General features: G+C 35.0%; 1 protein-coding gene across 4 annotated transcripts in view; it reads right to left on the bottom strand.

The window, feature by feature from the left end:
• The window catches only part of Art1 (arginine methyltransferase 1), a 181488-nt gene that overhangs the window by 5077 nt on the left and 158706 nt on the right, over positions 1–17705 (bottom strand). For all 4 annotated transcript variants that reach the window (XM_090414717.1, XM_090414715.1, XM_090414714.1 and 1 more), the window contains one exon: positions 7151–7272. In XM_090414717.1, the coding sequence (XP_090270843.1) occupies positions 7151–7272 (122 nt within the window). The remainder of the gene's footprint in view (positions 1–7150; positions 7273–17705) is intronic.

The following is a 17705-nucleotide window of genomic DNA, read 5'->3' as shown; positions in this document are numbered from 1 at the left end:
CTCTTCTAGGCATATTCTGCACAAGTGTCTTGAGATTTGACCTAAGTCATTTGATAATTTTTACGGTCCTTTTTTTTTTGCCTTATGTGGTGTTCTTTTCTCATTAACACAACTTATCACAAGAAGTTAACTGAAACAGAAGTTCTCAAAACACCATATTGTGTCCTTGAAATAACTAATATCTTATCATCTACTCTTTAATCATTCGTGCTTTAACTTCTCAAACTGCTCATCAAATTTCTGCATTTGAGCATTCACGGCAGAACTAGTATAAGAAGATACTCTGGATTTACAGGGATTCTACTAACAGTTTGGAAGAGCTTGAATCAAAATTTGCATTAACAGACTTGGCTGTGTTCAGACACAAATAATTCTTCTATCTGAGCAACTTCAAGAGTTCTTTTAACATCAGTAATCCCTTGTTTGTAAAATGACTTTTTAGTTCATGCTTCAGTCCATTTCTGAATTGATGAAAACTTGTTATATCTTAATTACTTAAAATTCTATTAATAATCCTGTCAACGACTGCACATGTGTGTATTTACTTAATCACTCACTCTGTCTTACACATACTCCAAGTGGTTAAAACTCTTAAATTCAAACAAAAAGAAATAACTAAAAACTGACATGTATGCCACAGTAATTAACTTCTTAATATGTAAATATTTCGTCTTAAGTATCATAAGACATTATCAGTAGTTATTAAACAACAATAGCAATTACATTAAACAAAAAAGTGTGTATGCTTATATTGGAATCCCTTTATACAGTAGTGTGTTTAAGGATTAAAAACTATTGAGTTGTAATTAAATTAAAATATAACTGATAAATTTATTTTAGCCTAGTGGCTATGCGCTTCGCAACCATATGCCTGGGGAAGGAGTGTCCTGGGTTCGATTCCCGTCAGTGACGTGAGGAGCTGACGTTAGCAGGGTTTTTTCATCCCGCAAAGCAGGCAAACTGGCCTTGAGAACTCAACATTACAGGCCATAAGGCTGACCAATGGACCCTCGACACCACAAGGTAAAAGGGGGTATAAGGAAGATGATGATGATGAAATTTATTTTATACAATTGAGGATAACAATTTCTCAGACTTTTGGAATGGTGAGACAGCTGTTCAGTTAAGATTTGGTATATGACATAAGACTTCAGCATTTTCTTTATACAAATGCTCATGTTTATATATTGATCTATATAGTATAGTAGCTTTGTGTTTTGCCACTGGATCTTGTGGTTAGTGTTTTCAACTCTGTTGTGCGAGGCCAGATTTGTAAGGTTTGATATGATGGGTGTGGTCTTGATGTTCAGAGATGTGTTTATTTACACATCTTCCTGTTTGTCCATAGTAAGACAAGTTACACAAACATGGTACTTCATATATGTCAGGTAGCATCATTGGTGAGAGTTTGTCTTTTGGGTAGTAAGTTGTGAATTTGGTTGACAGGTTTATAGGTAGCAATGAGTTGATATTTTTTTTTATAATTTTTGCCAAAAGTATAGAGATGCCTTTAATATACAGTATAATATATGGAGTCCTGGGGGTTTCTTGTCTAGGTTGGCTTGCAGGAGGACATTTAGTAAGGCTGTTTCTCAAAACAGCCTTACTAAATGGATATAATTCAATATCATAATATCTGCTTGCAGTCTTCACTCATTGTTATCATATCTGGGTAACACATACACTGACTACCTTTCCTACCAAATGTTATCTTTTACTTCCTCAAGCATCATTGGTGAGAGTTCTTTAGGATAATGTAACAAATTGTGAATTTGGTTGATCGGTTTATAGGTAGCAGCAAGTTTGTATTTCTTCATAATTTTTGACAAACATTTAGAGATGCCTTTGATATATGGTATACGAGTCCTATGGACTTCTTGTTGTCTGGGTCGAATGCTATGTTAGTGGTTCATTATTTTTTGGATTATTATTGAATTACATCCATTTAGTAAGGCTGTATCTTTAATAATTTTCAATTCTTGTTTTGAAGATTCTTCAGAGGAATAAAATTTGTGCACCCTGGATACCAAAGATTTTATGATGCCATATTTGTGAGATGGATGGTGAGCTGATGTACCGTGAATATAACAACCTGAAAAGGTTGTTTTTGGTAGATAGAAGTGGAAATGGAACCAATTTGTTCATTGGATGTGTACATACCTTGTGAATAAAGTCATAAGGTATTTCCACAAGGAAATACCTTATGATGATTCTTTTTCTAATGTGAATATGATGTGAGGATGTAGGACGTCATCAACATATTGTAGCCATATTGTTGGTTTTAGTTCAAGAGCAAAAATTCTATCTTTTAGGTGTTCAAGAAAAAAGTTGGCTAAGGGTGAACCTATTGCTGTTCCTTCCTCTTGTTTATATATTTTATCTTTCCATGTGAAGTAACCTGATTTGATTGCAAATTTGAATGATTTCATCGGATGGAAATTTTTGGGTTATTTGGGTTAATAATTCTATTGTCTCTTTGTAAGGGATAAGGTGAAGAGAGAGACAACATCAAAGCTTATTAATATGTTTGTATCTGACTGTTGAATGTCTTTTATTCTTGTGTGAACTTCTGTGGAATTTTTTTTTTTTATCGAAGAAGCTGAGTGCCATGTTCTTGTAACTTGTCTTACTGTGGATAAACAGGAAGATATGTAAATAAACACATCTCTCAACATCAAGACCACACCCATCTTACCTGGCCTCACACAACATGGAGTTGAAAACACTAACCACAAGATCCAATGGCAAAACATGACGCTACTATATAATCCATATATAAACATAAGTGTTTGTATAAAGAAAGTGCTGAACCAAATCTTAACCGAACAGCTGTCTCACCATTCCAAAAGTCTGGGAAATTGTTATCCTCAATTGTATAAAAGAAGTTATCAGTTATAGTTTAATTTCAATTTAAACATGCTACTGTATACACAGAGGGATTCCAACAAAAGCATGTACACTGTTATTTTGAACTCTCTAGAATAGAAACCAAACTTTGGAGATTCAGTGGCAAGGCTTGAAGAAAACCCTGATTGATTCAGCCAGAGAGGCATGTGGTGAGGTTGTCTGCAAGGTTAGAAAAATCAAAACTCCATGGTGGACACAGGAAATTGAAGAGGCAATGAAGGAAAAGAAGAAAGCATATTCCTGGCAAATAAGTCAGCTTTTAGAGTGTTCTCTAAATGTGCTTTTAGAGAATGCAGAGACAAATGTAAGAAAGCTAAACATTGCATAAAACTAGCTAAACAAAAGTCATGGGAGGACTTTGGCAAGAATATAGAAAATATCAAGAAGGTGGCAAAATATTCTGGAGATTGTTGAAGAAGCTTAGAAATGGAGGAAAGAGTGCTGTAAAAGGAGTTAGAGATGATAAAGGTGACATGAAAACGGGAGAAAAAGCTATCCTTGAAGTATGGAGTAATTACTTCAAAAAATTGCTAAATGAAACAAGCAGTGATAGCACAGTAGTAAAAAAACACTCAAAAGGTATACATCAGGAATACATATCCATACTTGAAGTAGAAAGAGCCATCAAAGACTTGAAATGTGGAAAGGCAGCAGGAGTAGATGATATTATATTCGACAAGAAATGCTTAAGTATGGTGGTATAAAAGTCTTACAGTGGCTGCACTGCATGGTTCAGAAGGCCTGGATAGAGGGACAAATTCCCGATGATTGGAGTAGAGCTCTCATAATAAACATATATAAAAAGGGAAATAAAACTGAATGTGAGAATGACAGAGGTATTTCCCTACTGAGTGTTTATGGTAAGATTTATGTAAGTATACTTGAGAAACGAATGAGAATAATTGTGGAAGAAAAGCTTGGCGAAGAACAAGCTGGATTCAAGCCAAATAGAGGCTGTCAGGATCAGATTTTTACTTTATGACAAATAGTTGAAAAGTCATGGGAATATAACAAAAATCTGTATTTACGTTTTGTCGATCTGGAAGAAAAGGCATATGACAAGGTGCCAAGAGAGAAGCTATTTAATATACTACAGTTATATGGTGTCAATGGGTCATTATATCAAGCAATACTTAGTCTTTATTTGAGTTGTAAGTCAGCAGTTAGAAATGAAGGAAGTACATTATCCCCTCTGTTATTCATTAGCTATATGAATCACATTATGAAGGAAAGTGGTATTAAACATGATATCAAAATTGGAGATGTTAATGTCAGCTCTTTGCTTTATGCGGACGATGTTATATTAAACATGATATCAAAATTGGAGATGTTAATGTCAGCTCTTTGCTTTATGCAGACAATGTTATACTTCTAAATAAATCTGCTACATGTCTGCAAGATTCTCTGACTAAATTGAATAACTGTTGTAATAAATGAAGGTCGGTAATAAAAAGACAAAGACAATGAAAACAGGCAGAAACGTAGAAAATATCAACTGCATGTGAATGGACAACTTATAGAACAAGTAAAACACATCAGCTACTTAGGCTCGATTTTTAACGAAGATGGTAAGTTAAATGTGGAAATAGACAGCAGAATCAACAAAGCTGGTATGGAAGGAAGTCAATTGAATATAAATTCATATGGAATGAGAGAAATTAGTCAGAACACTAAATTATTATTATTATTAGACACCTTCAGGGAGTCCTAAGACTCATCGAGGGAGGGCACCTACTTTACAAGTCTCCGTCTCCACCACTCAACCTCATCCACAAACTGCCTCACCTACACCATGCAATCTACTGTCCACCATCACCACTATTATTTTCACAGACAATCAAAAACATCTGTGCCACGACGGGATTCGAACCCACAGCCTTTTGGCTGGAGAGCAGATACGCTAACCACTCGGCCAACACCAAATTAGCTGTATACATGACAAGACAGTGTTCAAACTAGTTTTAACTTATGGATCTGAGAGCTGGGTCAGAGGTAAAACACTTGACCAAAGACTAGAGATCGCAGATATGAGAGCCCTGAGAAAGATTAGAGTTGTGAACAGATGGCATCAATGGTAATATCATATTAAAAACGAGGATATTAGGAAAGAACTTGACATTGTCAGCATCCAGGAATGCGTTAGTAGAGCAAATCTCAGGTGGTGTGGTCACTTAAACAGAATGGGCGAGGAAAGATTAGCAAAACAAGTGTTCTCTGCCAGGCTGGCAGGAAAACGACCCAGATACAGGTGGATTGATAGAGTAAAAAAGTACCTTGGAAGATAGAAATATAAGATCTGATAATGTTGGAGTCTTGACAGGTAACAGACTGATTTGGAGGAAAATTGTAGATAGGAAGTAGTAATGATGTAGTACTATCATATCCTGTACACCCCTTGAGGGTACATGGCAGGAATTTAGGAATTTGATGATGATATATGACAGCAACACAAGACAAGCAAATTCTTCTTGCATCTTAAAATCACAGAACACTGACAAAAACATATTTTGTCTTCATCCAAGGCACTTCAATAACTTCACTTCCTATATGAAGGTAAAAACAAAATCCAATGAATACACTACTAAAAACCTTATCAACCATATCATCACTTGTAGTAAATGAATTTCTTCTGAAAACCTTATCAACAGTTTGGTCACTTCAGAACAACTTTGCCTTCTATATAAAAACAAACTATGAAACTGTTAGAAATCACTTATCAGACTGAGCATCCTAAATAACTGTACTGGGCCCATTTTTATATGAACTGGAACTCAATAAAATTCCTTTCAGCTTCAACTGAAATAAATATCATACAGCATTCCTTCTGCTGTGCTATATACACTTATGCATCTATCCTTGTTTAGTCCATTTCCGAAAGTCAGCCAACAAAGTACAACCCAAATGCTATTACTTCAGTTCTCTCAAAAATCATGGAGAAGGGTTTTCAACAGCCAACAACTTCACCACTTGAAGGCTCCAGCATTAGTGACCAGCAATTTGAATTTCACCATTCCTGGACCTCCAACCACCACCCAATGTAGGATACTCACAGATGATCACTCCTGGATAGATGTGGCAGAAGCATGCTCAGCATATTACCATTTTATGGGGTGTCTTCTACCTTTTGTAATTTGGATGCCACACTCCTCTCTGGCTATCAACCGTGGCTTCTTTGCATTAGATTTTCCTACCAAAGCTGGAGCATCCCCAGGGATCCATACTTCTCCACTCTCATATTCTGTACACAACTGACCTCTCATTTAGGCGCATCTAACAGTAACTTCATTCTTTATTTGACAAACTATACTGTGTACAATCATTTGCAGCCAGAAGATTTTTCCATGACCAGTGCCTTGAATGCTGATATCCTTGATAGTCTTCAGTCAGATGAAAGCAATGTTGTGAACTCCACTGCTACCAGTCTTGTTTTCTTACAGAAAGGATCTCACTTAACTACCGATAATAACCAGATCTCCAAACACAATCAGATTTCCCTCCTTGTGCTGACTTTTACCTCTAACCATTCTCAGCACTAACACATCCACCATTTCTTCAGATTCAAACTGGATGTACTTTTCTACACAAGACACTACTCAGCTGTGCAATTGATATGCCATCACTATACAAATCCCAAATCTGCCCAACCCCAGAATAATGCTCACACATTTGGGTGGTGTGCCTAAACTTTCCTATCTCTTCTAGGTATTTTCATAGACAATGTTTTACTCAACTGAACACTGCCTCTTTCTTCCATGACTGTGAGAACAAAAAGCAGCTGCTGATCAGTATTCAATGACTCACCAGCTTTGAACTTACCAAATGAACACTTTCTCCTTACCTGTCATGCCTCCGGAACAGCCTGCCTACTTCACTCTGTCTTTCCCAAAGACTATAACCATCATACAGTCAAAGAACACAACAGATTTCTTCTTTCTCTCCTGCCCACACAAGGCACAGATTTGCTATAGGTGTATCAGAAGCCCTCAAAAATTTATTTAGTTAGTTTTACTTATTTATTTCCTTAACTAGACACTGCAAATAGTATATTCAATATCAGCTATTTCAAAGAAGAGTAGGTAATGCTCCCTTTATGTCCTGCGACTCTCCTATTAGGACTTTACAAATTAATTTGTAAGAACAAATTAAAAAATTTTTTCTTACAAATAGCAAAAGAACTTTCTAAGCAAATTAGAAAAGTTGCTTCTAGATTTAGAACCTGCATATTAAATCAAAATTATCTTACCTTGTTTTTAGAATTGGGTTTCATACTGAATACACCATATATTTCTTCTCCCTTCTTCACTGTTAAATACTCATCAAAATAGAAAACTGTCTGCTTCCAATGAGTGTATGGAGCTTCAGGAGCTAATAATAATAAAAGGCTTTGATAATGATACTAGAACTGGACAAAATGCTCTAACCATATACTTCATATTTTGTTATGCTTACTCTTGAATGTACTAAATAATCTTAATCTCTAATGCATCACATACAATCTATACCAACCTCTAAATAATTTTTAGAATACGTTCACTTGGTGTCAGTGGAAAAATCACATAAATCACATTTACTTCATGATAGATTACTACTGAAAAAAAAAAAAAAGACTAATGCAGTCAAAGAATAAATAATTCAGTGACAGCAGTTCTTATCAATTCTTGCTATTCAAATAACTGAAAATAATGGATAATTTTATCAGTATTATTTTGTGTTTTAAAAAATCCATTAATCAAAAATTCCAAGCTTTATTATTATTAATCTTCAAGGAGTCAGCAGACTTATGGAGGTTTCTCTAAAGTACTTTATTCTCTACAGATACATGCAAATTTAACACTCAGATCTGACTCCCATTGGCTAGTCAATTGGTGAAGCTTTACTTCCTGAAATCATTTCATTATGGAGTTATTATCCCCCCCCCATCCTTTAGACAGCCATATGCATCCATGACTGCATTTACCAATACTCTCTTTGCATTTTGTCACTGGATGATTTTCAGTGTTTTTGTGTTCACTCTATATATTTTAGACTACAGTTCACATCTTCAAACTGTTCAGCTGATTAGTGTAATATATATTTTTATCAACTTCGAGTACCAAGATGGTCAACTTCTCATATTTCAATTCACTTATAAATCCTTGTATTGTGGATCAGTCTGAAGATATCACCATCAGCAATATAATCACTAAGATATTTTCTGTAAATTTATGCATATTTGTGCCAGAGCAGGGTAACAGAAATAATCAATATTTGTCCAGAGTTTGGCATTTTCCGTTATTATTAGTCAAAAAAGTAAGTCTATTTGGATGACAATGGTATGTGATCCAAATGGATAACATACAATTTGTTACCCAGGTCTTTGTATTAGCCATCCAATGTACCGGCAGCTATTTTAGATCTTTCCCTTTTAGAGCATATGGTCTTAGAAATTGATTTACTAGGAGGGGTTTCAACATTCGATCTCCTGATGAATTGCTACAAAGTAACAACATTACTCGACCTTTGCTTGCTTTAAACCCACTTGCTTTTTTCTATGACTTTGCGACATAAGTTCAACTAGGCATTTTCTTCCAAAACAATCCTGTTTCGTCAGCATTAAACGATTGGGACAATAACCACCATCTTCAATAATTTTGGCTAATTTCTCTTGAAAATTTTTGGCTGCTTCGCAACCTCGCTTGTAATCTTCACGTTATGAAGTGCATTCCTTTTTAAAAACCCGGTTAACCATCCTTTACTAGCCGAAAATTCTTCATCAGCTTGGGAAGCAGAAGTAGTCGGCTCCAACTGCCTCATCTGTTCATAAATCCGAAGAGCTTTTTGTTTAATTAAATAACCACTTATAGGAATTCTTCTTTGAGTTAATTCTTCAATCCAAATTATGAGTGCTCGTTCCGTTTTTCGTAAGAAAGCATCTCTTGAGTAAGATGATAATTTGGCACCTAGTTTTGTGTCATCGAAAAGCCAGAAATGACAGATTTTCTTATTGCAACTTCAATGTTTACCAATCGCAGTAGATCCCTCTCTTTTTGCTAAGCGATCTAAAATTGCACAATTTTCATTTCTAAAGAAATTGCTTTTCCTCCACCATTGGGCCAAATTCAATTAATTAATAATTAATAATAAAAATCAGCTAAATTAACAATTAATTCACACATTACGAAATAACCAATGTGTTCTATGAAAATTTCAGGATTTGTGAAGTGTTCCGTCGTAGGAAAAGTTTGGAAATGCTGGATTACCCTATGATCATAATTAAAAGAAACATACGCATTAACCACAGTGAAAATTATTTAATTGTAAATATTTCATCCTAAGAATCTTAGGACATCATCAGTACAGTAGTTTAAAACAATAATAGGAATAACATACAGTTAGGGCGCATAATTACAATAGAATCTCATTAAACGCGCGTAACATGTTACAAAAAAAAAAAAAAAAAAAAAAAAAAAAAAAAAATATTTAACAATTTTGTATGACAATTTCCCATACGTTTGGAATAGTAAGAACGTCATTGCAGTTTAAGTTTGGTCTATGTAGTAGGGCTTCAGAACTTTCTTTGTATGAACGTTCATGTTTATATAAAGATCTATGTAAAAGTTTAGACTTTTCCCAATGGATACTATGGTTTGGATTTTCAAATCCGTGTTGAGAGAGGCCAGATTTCTGCGGTTTAAAAAGACGAAGGTGGTCTTGATGTTCCGAGATGCGTTTCTGAACAGACCTACCTGTCTGTCCAAAGTAAGACAATTTGCATGAGCATGGAATTTCATAAACGCCAGGCAACATCAAAGGTGAGAGTTTGTTCTTAGGAGAAGGTAACAAAATTGTATTTCTTCATAATTTTAGAAAGACGTTCGGAGATGCCTTTGACGTAAGGTATGGGAATCCTATGGACTTCTTCCTGTCTGATTTGATGTGTGGAGACGTGACTGATGATTTTTGAGTTGTTTTCGGATTATATCCATTTAGGATGGCTGTATTTTTGATTACTTCTAATTCCTGGTTTAAAGATTCTTCAGAGGAGCAGAATTTATGTGCTCTGGAAACTAGTGATTTAATAATGCCAGATTTCTGAGATGGATGATGAGCGGAAGAATTGTGAATGTAGCGACCTGAGATGTAGGCTTGCGAAAGACGTGGCGATGGAACAGTCTTCTTTTCTTTGGATGTGTAAATCCAAAAAGGAGATACCTTGTGGAGATTCTTTTTCAACCAAATTTACAATTGGTTGAAAAAAAAAAAAAAAAAACGTTTCTGCGGTTTAAAAAAGACGTTCTTACTATTCCAAAAGTATGGGAAATTGTCATACAAAATCGTGTTAAATAATTTTTTTTTTTTTTAACACGCTACGTGTGTTTAATGAGATTCTATTGTAATCATGCACCCTAACTGTATGTTATTCCTATTATTGTTTTAAACGACTGTACTGATGATGTCCTAATATACTTAGGATGAAATATTTACAATTAAATAATTTTCACTGTGGTTAATACGTTTCTTTTAATTATGATCGCACCATAGGTTTCGTTATTAAAAAAAAAAAAAAAAAACTATTATCGGAATGGATTCTCCTTCTGTTGACATGCACAGAAGTGTCGAAAGGTCTCGTATCTGTGGGCGCACTACCACATAACTTCAAATCCGCATAAAAAGAGATCCGAGTGTATATTAATATTAATACCGAATACATCCAAGGTCAGGTTTGTATATGCAGGGAGAAACAAAAAGAAAATGAAACATATATCAAATAATCAAATCACTATCCCACAGAGTGGCTAATGTATCACTTAAACTTATCTTTTCTCTCTCTCCTTCATTTTTTTTAAAAAAATATTTGTATTTATATATTTTGTTTTTCTCCAAGTGCATTGTAAGTCTGGAATTCACACCCAACCAATTAGGTATCTTTTAAAAAATGTACCCCCCCCCAACCTGCCATTTCTAGGAATTCAAAGGATTTTCTCTATTCTTTTTTAGTACTCAAATGCTGGTCATGATGACAAAGTCAAGCAAAAGTCCCATTGTCTTTTTTTTTTCATTGAAGATTTTATTTCAAGTTTGCTATTAAATACTGTCTTGTATCAAAAAATAAACCATTAGTAAAAAAAACAGGATTCTATAAATTAACTGCAGCTTAGAAATGGCTATTTGACATTTTTATTTGTAAGATAGCTGTTACTGCTGATATATTTATTGCTCAAATTGCAGAAGGAAATTTATATATTCAACAATTAAAACAAACTTGGCAATAATTTCAACCATTAAAATAAGTAATATCAAATAAGATGCAACTTATTTTTTAGATAATGTAGGTTAAAACAAATGAGTAGAAAGATGTGACCTGTAATGATGTAGGCATTTTACTTTTTCTTCCCTCTTTTATACAATCATGGTCTCCATTTTGGTCAGTTTTGTGGATTTTGCCAAAATTGGGCAATGTAAGAAACCTTAAGTAAATGTAAGAAAGCACTACATTATAAATTTCATCAGAAATAGAGATCGAATTTACACATAGTAATATAGGTGGAGTTGTATCAAGGCTTTGTAAAGAATCAAAATGACTTTCTTATCCTTACACAATGTTAGTTTCAACATCGCAATTATTCTCTGAGATTTTTGCTGGGATCTCTGAACTTCGACTTCCTATCTTCCATACCTCCAAGATCTATAGCTTCATCAGTTTCTTCATGCATAATCCTACTGGATACCTCATCATGCCAAAGTGCATAATTGTACACTTACTGACAATAAATTGTCAGCCATTATCATTTGTCCACAGTTCCAACCTATTCAAGTTATTCTGTACATGCTACATATCAGTAAAATCCCTGACTGTTTGCTGCATCATCAGCAAACAATTGAACATCTGTCAGGTACTTCTCAATATTATTAATCAACACATTGAAACACTGTGATCCGAGGACTGATGGGACACACCACTGGCCAACTTAAATCTGGAAGATTCACACTGACTGCACTCCCTATATACCACTTCCTGGTACCTGTCAGGAAGCCACCCACTTATCCAAGCTAACAGTTTACATTCAAAAATCTTGTATTTTTCCAATTTAAGCAAGAGCCTTTCATGCGGCATCCTTATCAAATGTCTTAACAAAGCTCAACAGTATAAACAGCATATCCATTCTCTTTATTCAACTCAGTCATACCATGAGAAAATATCAGCAAACTGCTCAAACATGACTCCGTTTAGTTAATTTCATGCTGTTCCTAACATGGATTCTTTACTACAGAATGCAAGTTCTTACTAACTTGTCTAAAATCTTTACCACTCCAGAGATACTGGAGACAGATTGGAAGTCAGACATATCAGCTTGTGCAACACCCTTGTATTGTATACAACAGGACGACTATCATACATTCTTTCCAGTTCAGCTGAACACTCCTTCATGTGCACTAATATCCCATTTGTTCCTATTGATAAATTCTTATCCAGGTTAAGCAACAGCTCTCGAACCTCCTTTCCACGCACTTCTATTTCTTTATCTAGTGTAGTGGTAGCACTGTTTACCACGTTGCATACCAGGTTGATATATCTTAGCAAAGTGAGCACTCATTATTTATACAATCTCATCTGATTCAGACATAAACACACCAACTTCATTCAAGTCATGGTTCTACGTTCATTCTTTCTTTTACTTGCTGCTAACAAACCTCTGATGGGTTGCCTGTGGCTTGTGCAGTAAGTTTCTTTTCATACTTAAACTCTGCTTTCTGTACAATACTGGCAATTTTTCTGGCCTGTGCTTGTACTTCATATATTTTGTAACTCCTCTAATCATTATTCTCATGATAATCCTTCCACATCATCTTCTTATGGATCTATTGATTAATGGGGTTGCAAACTCCCACACTATTTGTTCTGGGGACACATTCAGATACTGCATCATTTAATCATTTGTTCAAAGCTTTCATTCACTGCTGATATCTTCCTAATCAGCAAATGATACCATGGAACTGAACAGTGTCAGTGTTCTCCTGAGTTAGTCATAATTTAGCATGTAACATGTGCTAATTGGAACATCCACATACTTAGCTAATTTCCAGGTCATTATGCCCTAAGTTAGTGAGCTGTTGCAAAATGTTTTGCAACAGCTCAATAACTTCTCCTTCATTCTTTCCCTTTCAGAGTTTCTCCAATACTCAAGCAACTTTCACATAATTTAAGTTAGCTTGCTCACTGCTACATGGAACATTATTACTATTATTGGTTTCATGAGTTTCTACCCCAACTAGACTCAAATCATTTGATAACATTATTAATACCTCCCTCCTCTAATAATAATACCCTTTCTGTCCTTAAAAGTACTATACTCTTTATGCTCGATTCTAGTTGCTACATCTGGCTCTTCAGAGGTAGTAACTGGAACCTGATTCTTAACTTAGTACTACCATTCACTCTCTCTTTTTTTATTTACTTGAAATCTCACATATAAATCACCTGTTCTTTCCCTTTCTGTTTCTTGTACATATTATTTAAAATGCTTTCACCTATTTTAGTCTTCTTTGTGCCACCAACTTCAATTATGTCAACATGGTACTTCTCTAATTCCTCTACTAGCTCCAAACCTTTTCGATTCACTACTAGTTAACTTATCAGTGAGAATGGCTATAGGCTATGTGGATGTCTTTGACATCCACATAGCCTATACCAATTCTCCCCTTAAGTGACCATCAAATGTTCTAGATCAGTGCTTCCCCAACTTTCAGCACCCACATATACTCCTTTTATAATTTTAGCAATATCAATGCATCCCCTCTCAAGTAAAGGCAATTTGGGAGCAGTTATAATATTTTATTCAAATATGAATAATTATGAAGATAATTTATTTGCATTATAATAAACTGGGTCATATTATTGATATTTCACCCTGATGCATCAATGTATATTTGCCATTTCCAACATTTACCACATTTTCATTTCCTTCACTATTTGTTATTGTGCATTTCAAACATCCTATTTTTACCCATTCATCCATGTTAAAGAGTTTAAGAAAAATAAAAGGGAGATCTTGCCATTAATTATTAGCCCACACTTCAAGATTTGTTGATAGCCAACAACAAAACTGTCAAAAAGCAAGATCTGCATGCATATAACCTACATACCTATAACATTTATGAAAAATACCAGTTTAAACTTTAAATGAGAACAGTTCAAACCACGTGACCAGAATGCAATTATACATTCAACCAGATGCAGCCTTAAGAGAGGTCAATAGATATATGGCAAAAATCAGATTTCGTTTCCAACTTCCTGACATGTACCAAGTACTCAAGGGGTGTAATGGATATTATGATAGTACTACATGAAAAACTTATGTCATTATTAACTTCCTATCAACAGCTTTCTTCCAAATCAATCTGTTATCTATCAAGACTTCAACACTATCAGATCTTATTTCTGTATCCCTATATCTTGGACTTTCTCTGGGTCTTTTTTCCTGCCAACTTGGCAGAGAACACTTGTTTTTGCTAATCTTTCCTCTCTCATTCAGTTGGTGACCATACCACCTGAGATTACCTCTGCTAACACATTCCTGGATGCTAACAATGTCAAGTTAGGGCAGTGAAGCAAGGCCTCAGTACTCTCCTTAAATAGGCGTTCCTTGCTTCACTGCCCTTACTTGAATCGAAATGACTGCCTATCCTTATTAAAAATATGGGAGTTTGAATCGAATAACACATCATTAAACCTTTTTTTTTTTTTTAAAATTCAGAGCAATAAAGATATTTTATAAAGGTCTCAAGAAACCAACTAGATACTATATCTGTCTGATGGTCTGTTTAGTTTGATATTATAAATTATACACCCTCTGTCCAAAAAGAAAGCGAACTTTTCAAAAATAGAAGAAACTAGTGGCACCAATTGTTGTATCTTTTTGTTTGTCAAAAGCGGCAATCTTCATTAGTGTTGTGTCAACAGTCGGAAAATGAGTTTCAAACAGTGAGTTATGATTGACTTTTGTGTTAAACTTGGTAAAAGTTTTTACTGAAACGCATCAAATGCTTCAGAAAGCATATAGTGATGAATGCTTACCCCATACTTAAGTTTATAAGTGGTTTAAGCGATTTCAAAGTGGTAGTGAGACGCTTGAGGACGACAAAAAGCTGGGCCATCCAAAAACTGGACTGAGCGAAGTTAACACCCAAAAAGTGCATGATTTCATCAAAGAAAACCTGAAATCGTCCATGAGATTGATTGAAGACAAATTGGGGATTCCAAAATCAACTATGCACAACATTTTGACCGAGAGTTTGGGTCTTAATAAATTGAATTTGCGATTTGTTCCCCACAAGTTGACTGACAACCAAAAAATGTATCGAATTGCAAGGACCTCATTAAAATCCGCTCGTAAGGACTCAAACTTCCTTGAAACGATCGTTACTGGTGACAAAACGTGGTGTTTTGAGTATGAGCTCAAAACAAAGCGCCAGAGTGCTGAGTGAAGACCGCCAAAGGGGCATTCGGAAAAAAAAAGTCGCTTGGAGAAGTCAAAAGTAAAGAAAATGCTGATTTGTTTCTATGATTCCAAGGGCATTATCCAAAAAGAATTCCTTCTGCCTGGTCAAATGGTCAACGGTGAGTTTTATCTCTACGTTTTGAAGTGAGCGATTGATAGCAAGAATTCGTCACGTACAGCATGAATATCTGGTCACTTTTGCACAATAATGCACCATCTCATCGTTCGAACATTGTGAGACAGTTTTTGAGCAAAAACCAAGTTCGTGTGTTGGATCACTCGCCGTATTCACCTGATTTAGCACCATGTGACCTTTTTTCTCTTCCTCCGACTTCATTTGCCAATGAAAGGAAAGCTATATGACACCACTGAAAACATTCAAGCGGCAGTAACCACGACCCTCAACAGTATCCCAAAAACCGATATAAAAGTCTCATTTAATTGAATTAATTGACCGTACCAAACACTGTATCGAAGCTGAGGGAGAGTATATTGATTGAAATAAATGATTTGAATAATTATAATTGGCCTGTGTTTTATTTTTTATCAAAATTTCGGTTTCTTTTTTGGACAGAGTGTGTGTGTACACACACGTGCAATTCATTTTACACTTTTATGATTAACTTCTTGTACAGTGAAAGCATAACATTATTGCCAATTTGACATCATGCGGCTCATTATATTTCAAATACCGCATTTTTCCATGTATATAAGACAACTTTTTTCTAAAATTTTTAGACCAAAAATTGGGGGTCGTCTTATATACGGGGAAAACCAGTTGCGAGATCAGTGGTTGTCGCAGCGAATCTGCCGTACCTTGTCTTTGCGAAGAGGCTTCCGCCAATCACAAGCATTTGCTAACTCTGTCGATTGACGTCGTTAACGGCTGATTCTGAATAAACCAATGAGAACTCTGAAAGCAATTATACGTCTGCAACTTGTTGGCAGGAATATATAATTGTTTATGGGCTAGTGCACATACTGCACATATTTATGGACTAGTACTCAAAATGTTAATAATATTTTGAGCACTAGCCCATAAATATGTCTGAAAATAAAAAACGATTGTCATATTCTTCAAAATTCAAGTTAAAAGTCATCAATTATGCAAAAGAACATAGAAATAAAGCTTCAGAGAGAGTTTGAACCTGCTCCAACTGAGTGTATGATTAGACAGTGGAGAAGTTTAAAATGTTTATTTCTTAATTTTAGGTTTGGAAAAGAAGGGTTCGTCTTATACACAGAAAAATATGGTAAATCAAATGTTTGAATTCATCATCATCATCAAATTCCTGCCATGTACCCTCAAGGGGTGTATAGGATATGATAGTACCACATCAAAAATTTACATCATTACTAACTTTCTATCTACAATTTTCCTTCAAATCAGTCTGTTACTTGTAAAGACTACAAGATTATCAGATCTTATATTTCTATCGTCTAAGGCACTTTGTACCATATCAATCTACCTATATCTTGGTCTTCCTCTGGGTCGTTTTCCTGCAACTTGGCAGAGAACACTTGTTTTGCTAATCTTTCCTCGCCCATTCTGTTTAAGTAACCATATCACCTGAGATTAGCTTGGCTAACACATTCCTGGATGCTGACAATGTCAAGTTCTTTCCTAATATTCTCGTTTTTAATATGATATTGCCATTGATGCCATCTATTCACGTCTCTAATCATTCTCAGGACTCTCATATCTGTGTCTAGTCTTTGGTCAAGTGTTTTACTTCTGACCCAGCTCTCAGATCCATAAGTTAAAACTGGTTTGAACACTGTCTTGAATATAGCTAATTTAGTGTTCCGACTAATCTCTCTCTTATTCCATATGAAGTTATTCCATTGACTTCCTACCATACCAGCTTTGTTGATTCTGTTATCTATTTCCATATTTAATTTACCATCTTCACTAAAAATCGTGATTAAGAAGATGAAATGTTTTGCTTGTTCCACAGGTTCCCTTTAACAACACAGTTGACATTTTCAATGATTCTGCCTATTTTCATTGTCTTTGTCTTTTTATTGCTGACCTTCATACCAAATCTATTACAACAGTTATTCAATTTAGTCAGAGATTCTTGCAGACTTGTAGCAGATTTATTTAGAAGTATAACATCGTCTGCATAAAGCAAAGAGCTAACATTAACATCTCCAATTTTGATATCATGTTTAATACCACGTTCCTTCATAATGTGATCCATATAGATAATGAATAACAGAGGGGATAATGTACTTCCTTGTCTCACACCAGATTTAACATTAAACCATCTTCCTGTACTTCCTTCAATTCTAACTGCTGAATTACAATTCAAATAA

This window comes from Typopeltis vanoorti, chromosome 25 (genome assembly GCF_054136105.1).
Source record: "Typopeltis vanoorti isolate ZY-2024b chromosome 25, IOZ_Tvanoo_1.0, whole genome shotgun sequence".
In the NCBI taxonomy this organism is placed as follows: Eukaryota; Metazoa; Arthropoda; class Arachnida; order Uropygi; family Thelyphonidae; genus Typopeltis; species Typopeltis vanoorti.
This window is presented reverse-complemented; position numbering and strand designations above follow the sequence as displayed.